We start from the raw sequence: 12,337 nt of genomic DNA, 5'->3' as shown, positions 1-12,337 counted from the left end.
ATGTCACGTGACCGCGCTGACTTACAATGGCAGTTCCTGCAGTCCCAGTTGCTGTTGGTAGGCAAATCCCATGCAGTCGCAGCATCCCACCGGTAGTGAAGATCACAAATGGTGATCATGTAACTGCGAGATGCTGCGACATCGCAATTGCAGGCCGGTTGCCAAGTGCCTGAATTGCAATCATGTGACCATGGGGACACTGCGATGGCCACAACTACAAGGATTGGTTGTAACTCCCCCTTGTTCAGAGCCAACGTAACTTCAAATGGTTGCTGAACAAGTGGTTGTTAAACAAAGACTACCTGTAGTGACAAGATGATGTCATTGGGAAAGGCGGCTGCCTGCATTTTGTCAGCTTTGAGGAGGATATAAGGGTGGGGATGCGAATGAAAGGTCTGTGGGAAATGAACCCCTCTTCAACTTTCACAATCCACCCTGCCTGAAACAGCCTGATCACACACCACCACATTGGGCCATGCAGCTTTTGCCTGTTAGGTAACCAGTGTTAAGTGACGTGCAAATCTTACTCTTGCAGATTACTTTCAAAAGCCTTTTTTTTTTTTTTAGTTCCTATTGACTATTATAAAAATATCCTAATGTGATTAATGGTGTGTCAGATTAATTCATGTATTAGTTTTGTTACTGATATTTTAAACTTGAAAAATCGGAATAAGCAGAACTCTCCTTCTAGGCCAATTCCAAATCTCTTGCCCATCCCCTGTAAGTTGCACCTTTTTAATAATGCAAAAGTGGATCACTAGAAACAGGAGAGGCCTTGTGGGGCTTCTTCTTAGCTGGAAATAACAGACGTGGTAATTAGTTCAAGAACTGAGACTAGTGCAATTCATTAATCCATAGAAGAAAAATGCTTCTAATTAATTCAGTGAAAGCTCTTGGTTATTAGTCCTCCATCCTTTGAAAAATATAAGTTGTTTAGAGAAAGCAAGCTTTGCTACAGCCAAAAGATGGAAGAGGCAAGCCATCTTTAGTTAAAGCCACTTGCTTTAACTAAATCACCATTCTAGCTAACAAGCGTTTTTTCCATAAATCAAAGAATTAACAAAAAGAAGACGTCTTGGGTACAGGAAAGAAAAATACTTGTCTGCCTTGCAATAGGCTTGTGAAAGATATAGACGATTAAATTGCAAATCAGTATTTCTAAATTATTAGAGGTACTGCAGTAAGAGTCTCTCAGATAAATACAAGTACAAAAGAAGAAATATAGGAAAGTGTTCATTTTCTTTGTGAATAAACCCAAGTATTTTCTAACAGTGTAAGGTTTCGTGCCATTTTAGCATTTCTACAGCAACCAAAACTGGGAAACCAATTGTTGACTTTTTGTGTGCTCAACCACCCCTACTCTAGAGGAATAGTTGGGGTAACCAGATAAATGGCCAAAGGAGTAATTTAACCAGAATTATGCAGAGTATTTAAGTATTTATTTTACACCACTGGGATTTAACAACCTGAGGTCCTCTAAATGTTACATCAGAGCACCTTAGAAAATTGAATTCTATTTTTTAACAGCTAGCTATTGATTACTAAGACAAGAAAGCTATCTTTCTTACCTTTGTAATTCTTTCCCTGTTATTTGCCAAAATTCATTAATCATTTCAGATTTCAGAGGTACAATCCTGTTGAAAGACAGGCTTTCTATTCATGTCAAAGCAAAGTAGAATTAGTGCTGCTGAACCACTGAACCAAAGAGGCTGTTTCTGTAACACAGACCATGAAAGTGTCCCATGGGCTTCCTGCTGTTATCATTTTCTACAGCCTTGGAATAAGGCCTATAATAAAACTATGTCACATGAGAGACTTTTATCTCTGGGAATCCCTGTGCTTGCCTGAAGATGGCAGAAGAGAGTTTTGCAAAAAAAAAAAAAAGTACATAAAATATATTTTAAAGATATAAATTTAGGTAACTATTGTTGATAACTTAGCAATTCCAGTTATAATGGGAAAAGGGGAAATCATTTTTGTAAAACTGGCATTAAGTAGACCAATTTTAGCATGAGATTGAAGAAAATCAAAATTCAGAATCCGTATTATGCAGTTTATGTCTTGTCTTGGGAGGGGAAAAACTATCTAGGCCTCAAATTATTGAACTCTCTTACAGCTAGGCCAGTTTTGGATAACTAGTTGCATAAAGTACAGATACTTTGTAATATTTTGGATTTCACAGAATATATAGCTCTTGTTTTATACATGCTGTGTTCTAAAACACTGAGAAACAAGATTATAAAACTGAGTGACAAAGTTGTGATATTTAGTAGTTGCTGCATCAGTGAAATATGAATGGATTAGTAACCATGGATAACTTTAATACAGAGGCTAGAGCATCCACTGAATGCGAAGAAATGCAATCACAAAAACCATAGTGAAAATAAAATATTAATCAACTGTTTCTATATAGGGATTACACGAGCTCTTGCTAGACTGCAGTCTGACACATGTATATTTAGAAGACCTACTATGCTTAATAAAATGCATTCCCAGGTAACTGAAAATTAGGATTGTGCAAATCATTCTGGATTTGCTTTGCTAAGATGACCCTCAAGGCAGCTGTCCCATGGTTTCAAGCAGATGATCCAGAAAAGGTGCTGATTTGTGTATATTGTAGTTTTCACTTAATGCAACTTTCAAGTCAGTATGACAATACTTTATATAGAAATACCATTCCCAGAGAAGTGACAACTGAGGATCTTAAAATCTATTCAAGTCCAGTACACAAATAGAAAGGAATTGCTGCTCTATTTTAATAGACTTTATTGTAAAACAATTAGGTCACGATAATATATGCAGACCATTCTGCCAAATATGCAAGCTACAAATGCTTGCTTGACAGTCAAGGATCAGTTTTAGTAGCATACTTGAGAAGTGAATAGAAATCCATATAAAACAATATTCAGTTTCCATAGGAACACACAGATAAATGTGACCTCCCCTTCTACTTACCTATCTTGTTACATTTATACATACCCTAGGCTTTCCAAACATTTAAAAATTCTAGCAAGAATTAAGTTAATGGTCCTCAAAGTCCTAAAAAAATTCATCCCTAGACTTGCATATTAGCTAACGGTATCTATACATTAATGCTTGCTGAAGCACAAGCTGCTGGATGGTGTTCAACTCCACTTTCCCAGGCACAGGACAGTGGCAAAGGGGCATCCTGCTCCTCTACTTCTGCTTGAAAACCTTGCTTCTTTATCCGTTCCATCAACTGCCTAATATGGGGAAGAAAAATAAGAGTTCAGTAAAAATCTAAAAATCAGCATCAAATAAGATACAGTAGTTTCTAAATATACAAATTAACTCTCAGCAGCTGTTTAAAGTATGAAAAGGTAGTGCAGATGCCTATCTTGGTAACACCATTCCATTCCTACACAGAGAAAAACTGAACTGTGACTTGATAAATATTGCTCGGCCTATGTCATTCAGCTCTTCCAAGTCATCAGTCGCTTTTCATGCAGTCACAGGAAAACTTATTTTCAAATCCTTGGGTTTTTAAAGGGGTGTGTGTGTGTGTGTGTGTGTGTGTCTCACACTCATTCACTACACACACACACAGAGGAAGCCTGGTGAGAAATCAGTTCTCAACAAGAGCACTATACCTTATAGAAAATCCAAACTATGTGTCCTCTTAAGCATTTTTTCAGATCAAGTTCACTGACAGATGATTCAAAGGAGATTAAAGTGACTCTCGCTGCACTTTCTAGAGAATGAAAAGCACAAATGGCAGCAGTACTAACCATGCTGTCCTTGATATTACATAGTATATTGTGGGCCTCTGAAATCCATTGAAGGTAGAAGCAGCTGCTACAGTATAGGCTCCCATATTTTCAAACAACATCCAATCCCCAACCTGTAGTTCTGGCAGGCCACAACGCTCAACAATACGATCAAGGCCATCACAAGTTGGTCCCCATATGCTACAGGAGTAGACTCTCTCATCCAGCTTAGGTCTCTGAAAAAAATAAACATTTAATCTATTAGCATAAAGATCAGTGGGAGATGAAATATTGAAAGGGTACTTCCGATAGAGATGTACAGAAACCAAGGAACAGCTGAACAAAGAATTCATATCTGAATGGAATGTAATTTGCAAGCAACATTTTCTAGTGATCATGAGATAATGAGCTTGATGACATTAACTTCAATAATCAAGAACTGCCAAAGAACAGCCAGACCCCCTCCTCAAGCTAGCTCCTAAATGGTAAGATTTCACAATAAGACTGAGGAAAACCAGCTGGTCAGAGCCCAATACTTTTAGGTTATAAAATAGGAGAAAAGCTCTCCTAGCTGGGAGAAGTGTATAGAGCATGTGAAGTGCACAATGGCATGTATACTGTGTGTAAAAGCTTCTCCATTCTACAGCTTACTAGTTTATTTGTTGCTTTTTGCCTGTGATTTCTCTATCTTTTCCACACTAGGAAATATTTTAGGATCAAGGAGCTACAATACAACTTTGGCTAACCATATGATTACTAATTTAGATAACCTCTTTACTAACATTAGTTGGGAAAATTGTGTTGATCAGTGATGTGTACCTCTAATTAGTTGTCCTGGAACTAAGAAATGTGTTAATGAAACAAATGATTCAGGCTCTGATTCAATAAACTCTTTGAATTGTTCTACTGTATTGTTGACTTCTATGGTAATTATGCCCATGAGGGCAAAAACCCAAGAAGGAAGAAAAGTTCTTCATGATTTTCCTCCTCCTAAGACAAGACATAAATAAAACTGTGCAAAATATGGATTTTGAACTTTGTTTTTTTTTCAGTTATATCATGCTAAAATAATAAATGCATATACAGTAATTACAGTTTTACAAGAGTGATTTCCCCTTTTCTTTTCCCAGAAAGGGGATACATTACTGTACAGTATCTGGAATTGCTAAGCTGTCTGTCAACAAGTTACCTAAAGTTATATTCTTATACATGTTATATAAAATATATATTATGTACCTTTTGCAAAACTGGCTTAACATGTGCATGATCATACAAGATGCAATTAAATGATCCATATACTCCATCATTAACATAATACATAAGAGTTTTATCATTCAGTTCTTCTTCATCTATTTGGAGGAAAAAAATAAATACTTTGTTACAGATAGAATTTCCAATTCTTAACACTTCTGAGAGCCAGTCTGGTGTAGTGGTTAAGGTGCTGGCCTAGAAAGCATAAGACTGTGAGTTCTAATCCTGCCTTAGACATGAAAGCTGGTTGGATGACTTTGGGTCAGTCACTCACTCTCAGCCACCTCACAGGGTTGTTGTTGTGGGGGAAATAGGAGGAGGAAGGAGTACTGTATATGTCCACTGCCTTAGAGTTATTTATAAGAAATAATAAAGGTGGGATAAAAATCAAATAAATAAATAAACTTTCTGCCACATTTTCAATTTCCATGAAACAAAATCAAGGGTGGTACTAGATCAGCATTAATGTTAATCTTTGCATACTTTCTCATATATGTAAAATTTTACCATTCACACAGAAAAAAGATAGTAGTAGGCCTGGATTATGGACAATTGCAAAATTACTAAAAAGAGGGGGGGGGGAAACAAAAACAAATTGGGCCAACCACCCCTCTTCTTAACCTAGTAACACAGAATACTAAAAGGTAGATGAGGAAAAAGGTATCTGGACAGGTCATTTCTTGGGTCACACTGCAGTTTCTTTTAAGTAGAAATAAGAACTCTTTACAGGAGAAGGGGGACAGCAATACCAACATTTTACATAGCTATGTTTACATATATCTCTGGGGGAAAAATCCTAAATAGCAGCAAAGGAAAAAGTTCCTCTCCTCAAGTGTGAAATTTAAAACATTCTTGTTAATGTGAATTCTACAGCAAATGTAATTCAATTGCTTTCATATTACAGACCAGAAGTTATGAAACATAAGAAAACCCTGTGCTGGAATGCATATGCTAGGCTTTGAATGACAAATGTGCCCTACTCCAATGCAGCATAGAATGAAGTAAGAGAATACTTTATAGCAGCACTTGATACAATTGATTGCTTTTCTCTCCACTTCTAGTGGCTCCCCAAAGTCTCAATGCAGTATTTATTTCCTTATGCTTTCCTTGCTATAAAATTTCTAATCATTCTGCCAGTTACAAAACAATCCAGGTTATTATTACATACCATCAGATCCAGTCTGTTCCTTTATTACAATTTTCTTTGCAATTATGTTAACAGCTAGTGTAAAAGCTGATGCAACATAGTATCTGCCTGGTTCAGCAATAATTTTCACTCCAGAATCAGGAGGAAAATACTTGTCCAAAGCTGGATTAATTACATTTGTTATCTTAAAAGAGAAACAGAGAGAAACAGAGAAATTATAAATAATGACATCTTACATAAAAAGGCAGAAATTTTTTACTGTATGTTTACATTTTTAGCTAGCTTTCTCTAAAAAGGAGCTTTTCTCATTAAATTTTTACTCCAAGAAAATAAGAATCAAATGACAGGATATATAGTGAAAAATAAACTGGAAGCTTGGATATGTTATAAGAAATTTTATGTTCTTTTTTAGGGAAAAAGTACACTAGGAAAATACTTATGCATGCTTATAACAGAGCTTGAAACACTAATAGTTTACACATCCATCCGTTCAAGACTTTAAAGCTTTCTCATATTCAGTAATTTTCCAGTTCCGGTTAGGTCTGTAAAATATTTTTTGTGCTTCTGTTTCAGCTATACATGTTCTTTCATATTAGATTGCTCAGATAAATCTAGATGGAGAAAATGGCTTTATCACCCCAATACCCCACGTACATTAAGTCAGATTACTATTCTAGTACTTTAAAATATATGCTTTAATCTATCCAATCAAGGCTTCCAGTTTGATATTTAACAACAAAAATGTTACTGAAATATATGTAAACAATTCCTGGGAATACTTTTTCAAACTACGTAACTGGCTATACCACTGGTTTAACAATACAGGAGTTCAAGATCATACAATAAAAATCCAGCATTTGATTTTATTGTACAGCAACTATTTTTAGTTTTAAAGCTTTTATGTGAACACTGGATATGCTTGAAAAGAGAAGCACGATCAAGATGGCTATGTAACAGAATTGTGAAAGTTTCTCTATTTGAATCAAAAGTAATAACTAGGTGGTTTAAAACACAGTCATACCTCTTCAAATTTAAGCTTTACATCTTCAGAGCCAGGAAAGCCACCACCAATATCAAGCAAATACATGTTGAAACCAAGCTCAGCCTAAAATGAGGAAACATTGATTTAATAACATTCCTACAGCACTAGTGAATTTTATTTCCTTTGTGTACAACTGGTTACATGGGCATCAAAAGGACTTGCAAACTAAGTAATAATAAAAATAGCTGCTATAAACAAGGAATTTAACTAATTCAAGTTATCAGTCTAATTGATTAATGAAGAATACTAATTATATTTTAATATTTTGTACTGAGGTAGAGATGTTCCAAGAACTTTGTTAATGCTCAAATAAATTAATCCTCTATGACATGCTGTTAGATTGTACTTACACCCATATCGAAAACGCAACGCGCATCAGAAATAGCTTGCACAAAAGTCTCAGGATCTGTACAACCACTCCCAACATGGAAACTTGGGGGGAAAAAAGGGTAGTTTAGCCAATTTTTAAAATAAAGTTAATAGAAGTAGGTATAGTTTTCCAAAGTTTTTTTTTACTCACCTGACTCCAATAATGTCTAGATCAAGTTCTTTTGCTCGCTCAAGCAACAACCTGCTGGTTTTTAGTGTAGCCCCAAATTTAACACTCAGGCGACAAACTGCTTTTGAGTCGTCTGTTGCAATTCGCAGAACCAGCCTAAAGAATATTTTAAAATCAATACAGAGAACAAAAGCTCAAAATCTAGGCATATCCATTTGTATTTTTCTTCAAAAATATTTTAAAGAAAAAAAACCCTGTTTTTTCTTAAAAAAACAACAACTATACTTTCAGATATTTTAAGGAAAATAGCAAATCCTTTTTGCAAAACAAGCTGCACCATTTCTTTTCACTAAAAACATTGTGCAAAACATTAACCATCCCCCCCCTCAAATTCGCAAACTAGTAATTTTATCTGAGCTCTTCAGTTACCTATAAAGCACAACAAACAGAAAACTATTTGCTTGAAAAGATATCTTACTTTGCTTTGGGGTGGGCTCTTGCAATTTTCATCAGCTCAACTTCACTATCGAAAGTCATCATCTGTACACCATTATTTGCAGCATGCTTAATTTGAGAGACTTGCTTGCATGGATTTGCATATATTATACGTTCTGGGGGCACTCCAGCACTTTGGACCAGTTGTATTTCAGTCTAGAAGAGAATAAGTAATTAATTTCATACACACATATATAAAAGCTCAGATTCAATATATCAAAGTTTAATCATTTAAAGTTAGCCACTTACTTTACTGGCACAATCAAATCCTGCCCCAAGACTAGCAAGAGTCTTCACTATAGCAATGCTATCATTACATTTGACTGCATAGAATGGAAAAACTCTAGGAAGGGCTTTGTACCACCGCAAGTGCTTTTTCAGTACATCTCCAAGGTCAGCAATATAGAAAGCATCTTTATCATCCTAAGGAAAAAGAAAAGATTCATAATCCAACATACAATTGCCAAGTATTGAATATTATGAATAGTTCCAAGCATTTTTTAAATGTTCATTAACAAATATACTCACTGAAGAAGAAACTTCATTTATTTTTTGGTCTACAATATCCTTTGCAGTAAAGCCTTCATCAAGGAAAGTAAAATTGAATTCTTCACCACTGAAGCTGTTCATCTTGCTCAATATTCAGTTATACCACCAAATTGATTTTCAATGGAACAAACTGTAAACATAAAAGATTTCTTTTTTAATTCATTATCCAAGTCAGCCAAGTGAAATATAAAATATAGGAACTTGATAAGACAATCTTTATAGTTCAACTAAGATGCAGTTTGACTCATCAAGAGACACCAGAATAATTTAGTAGATGTAAAAATAGAATGCCAGTCACACAGTCTGTGCTGATCACTCTGAAATACCATATAGTCTGACAAGCACTTGGGCTGAAGGGGAAAAACTTGGTACAATTACTATTAGTATCATACCAAGTTATCAACAACACACAATAACCAAAAACAAAGTTATAAGATGGAATTAAGGTAGCCAATTTTCTGAACTAGTTGCATCATGAATGTCTGAAAATGTCACAAATGCCTAGCTTTTGCCATTTCCAGGCCCTTACAGGATTGCAGATGTACAGATGCCAAGGGCATATAAAGCACAACTGCAGATACAGAATCTCATGCAGGCATTTCTTCTTACTGCAGTCTTTAAGCTCAGTCAATTCAAACCTGGAACAGAAAGTTATGATGGAATCTACAGTGTAATTTGAGGAAGGGTCACAGCAAGAACAGAAAAAGCAGAAGGGCAATACTGGCCATAAGGGGGGAAAACAATCTGTAAGGCAATCTTTTATTACAATAATGCAAAGTTACAAAACACTACTGAATTTTCAGTACACAGATGATTAAAAAAAATAAGATAACTGGTAGAATGTGGATGTGTTTACTAAATGCCTGTATATCGGTGGGTAGCCATAGATGGGATGTGGTAGTCTACAAACTATCTCCATACTTGGAAGGACCCAAATGGGTGTGAAATACTCCGAGTATAGATATGCTCTGAACAGAACTCAAGTCTTATAAAACTATTCTGTCAAATACAGAGTTCTTTTAATCCCAAAAGTTTACTGAGAAACAGGGTGTCAAAAAGAATTCAACAATGAATGTTTGAAATATTACATGAATTCTTATTTACTAGAGAACAAGCAAAGTAGTGACTTGCTTCTTATATAGCTATTGTGTCTATTTTTAAAAAGCTATATACTGCTCTGTCTAATTCTTTGCCCCAAATTTTTGTAACTGAAAACCCCAGTAGGTGGAATGTAGGATAAGACAATGACTGGAGAAAAAGCATCACAAGCTGACATGGTCACAGCAGGTGTATCAAAATGTATATTTTGCTGTCTTCTTTGAACATAAAGCAGCTAAAATTCTTAAATGCATAATAATTTTCCAACATTCACCTATATTTTGAAACAGTTTCTTGGCAATCAACAAGAATATTGAAAAACAATCATTTTGCAAAAAAAAAATTCTTAAACACATCTCTACTGGCTGTGTCTAATGGTGTTTTATTACATCTCTACATAAGTAACAATGCCTCTTTCTTTTGAGGCTGCAATCCTAGACATTACTGGAAGCAATTACACCATTATCAATGGTTTTTAAAATTCATACTATCACAGTAAAATTCTCATAAATAACCAAACCCAGAATATACTGAGTACATCATTGCTCATCACAGAATCTCTTAAAAGGCAAATTCAGCTGATCTTTCACCACAGTACAGTAACAAGAATGTGCAAGAACATACGGTACTCCAATTATTGACAGAAGAATTGTCTTTAGATAAAATATTTAAGCACATTCCTCTTGTAAACCTAAGGTGCATTTATGTCACAGAATTTCTTTAGCGTGCCAAATAATGTTACATTTACTTCATGTGATAACTTACATTTGCTCAAAAGCTCTAAGGAATAGCAGTCCTTATTTCATAAGCTAATGACTGTCACTATCTTTATAGGAGTAAATGTGTCAATGAGGCTGCATCTGGATTAATCAATCCCATTTACATTAGGTATACATCATCTACTGTTATCTCCTTCCCATCAAGTAACTCAGCAGCAATAAAAATTGGGCCAGCCCTCTCTGCCTTATGGCCGTGTCTGCCTGTCACCAAGCAGAAAGTGTTTCTGGGCCTAGGATGAGCAAGTATTCCCCACTCCACTCCCCACCTCCCAAACTGACAGGTTACGTGGCAGGGTGCAACTCCAAAGGGGAAAGGGGAGGTGGAGAAGGAGGTCAAGAAAAATGGAGCTACCGCTGCAATGTGCATTTTTAGGAGAAGGGTGGGGGGAAAAAATCGACAGGCTAAGCCAAGTCTGGCAATCCGTCACCCGGTTCTAAGCGGCTTCTGAAGTCATGTCCATTCTGGATACTGACTTGGAAGGCAGAAATCAATGGAACATAACAGCAGCGACTTCCATTGTCTATTCCAGATCCCCCTTTACCAACAGCTATAAAGGCGACCAGCTATTCGCATGACGTTTCTCGATTATTTCTCCCCACCACTTCAATGCTTCCCAGCGCTTGTGCATTTGCTGCAGTGAGACTGCAAAGAAGCGACCGCTGCAGCGTTTTTAATTCTCCACTTCTCCTCGCCCGCCTCCAAATCTAGCCAGGAAGGGCTTCCTGCACCAGCCGCCTCTGACCCGAGGCCGGTCATGCTCCCCGAAACCTCGTCCCCTCAGTACAACATCGCGACTGGGCGAAGGGCCTGACCGCGGGGGGAAGCGGCGTGTCAAAAAAAAACCCAGGTCAAGTTAAAAAGCAGGCAAAGACTCGGCTCTGGAACCGGGGTGTGTGTGTGGGGGGGGTGCCTTCTGGTTGTTTTTGCCGTTAAGGAGAGCAAGACACCGGAATGGGAAGTAATTTAGGAGAGCTTCTCAGGAAAGGAATCGGGGATTAATTCGAGGACAGCACAGCAGCAGGTCCCCCCGCATCCAAATTTTTTCGCGGGAGCTGGCAGCCTGCTCCGCCTTCAGCCCCGTGGTCGCGCTGAATTTCCCGCGGCGGGTCCAAAGCCCGCTCCTATTTTTTCCGTCCCCCACCAGCCCGGCCTGCGCTTTCCCCTCCGCCACCCCATCCACGTGGCCGGCCCGCCGCTTCTCCGCCCGGCCTCTTCCCCTCACCTCAGGCGACAGCGGTCCCTTTTCAGCGGCAGTGGTGGCAGCAGCAGCAGCAGCAGCAGCAGCAGCAGCAGCAGCAGCAGCAGCAGCAGCAGCAGCAGCCTCTTCTACCCTGCGCGGCAGCCGGTGGAGGTCGGCGGGTGGGTCAAACCCTCACGCCTCGCCGGCTGGGCCCTGGATAAAACCGGCAACTCCGAAAGAAAGAGCCTCAGCCCGCCGCCGCGCAGGTGAGCAGCTGCCGCTGCCGCCGCTGCCGAAAGCCTCCCAACGTCCGCGCCTGACAAAGCCCGACAAACGCCGCAGAGCCTCTATTTATAGGCCCCTGCTACGTTACTATGACAACGCACTAGCTGAAACCAGCCTCGATCGGCTGCGACCGGGCCGCCGCGTTCGCCAACTGCTATTATGACGTCAGGAAGAGGTGGCGAATGTGGCGTGCTGGTCGACAGTCGATTTCCCCACCCCCACCCCCTATTTTGTTTCTCAAGCAGACATAGCGCAAAGAAGGGAAGAAAGTGAGCTTCCGGGC

General features: G+C 38.3%; 1 protein-coding gene across 2 annotated transcripts; it reads right to left on the bottom strand.

The window, feature by feature from the left end:
* Nucleotides 1-2,749: 2,749 nt before the first annotated feature.
* ODC1 (ornithine decarboxylase 1) lies at nucleotides 2,750-12,113 on the bottom strand. Of its 2 annotated transcripts, none has more exons than XM_088136170.1 (12): nucleotides 11,911-12,113; nucleotides 11,812-11,880; nucleotides 8,691-8,841; nucleotides 8,412-8,585; nucleotides 8,146-8,318; nucleotides 7,689-7,823; nucleotides 7,519-7,600; nucleotides 7,148-7,231; nucleotides 6,148-6,310; nucleotides 4,965-5,077; nucleotides 3,750-3,964; nucleotides 2,750-3,224 (listed from the first exon to the last, which is right to left on the bottom strand). In XM_088136170.1, exons 3-12 carry the CDS (start codon nucleotides 8,790-8,792, stop codon nucleotides 3,083-3,085), a joined length of 1,383 nt encoding a protein of 460 aa, XP_087992296.1. In that variant the 5' UTR covers nucleotides 8,793-8,841; nucleotides 11,812-11,880; nucleotides 11,911-12,113; the 3' UTR covers nucleotides 2,750-3,082. The 2 variants fall into 2 exon arrangements, with proteins under 2 accessions (XP_087992296.1, XP_087992292.1); XM_088136166.1 differs by having other exon boundaries at nucleotides 11,812-11,871.
* Between the last annotated feature and the right edge of the window lie 224 nt (nucleotides 12,114-12,337).

Source organism: Python bivittatus, unplaced genomic scaffold (genome assembly GCF_059951505.1).
Source record: "Python bivittatus isolate LINGU-HERP-01145 unplaced genomic scaffold, Pbiv_v1 ctg000020_np1212, whole genome shotgun sequence".
NCBI lineage: Eukaryota > Metazoa > Chordata > Lepidosauria > Squamata > Pythonidae > Python > Python bivittatus.
The sequence above is the reverse complement of the archived record's forward strand: the minus strand, read 5'-3'. Positions and strand labels throughout refer to the sequence as shown.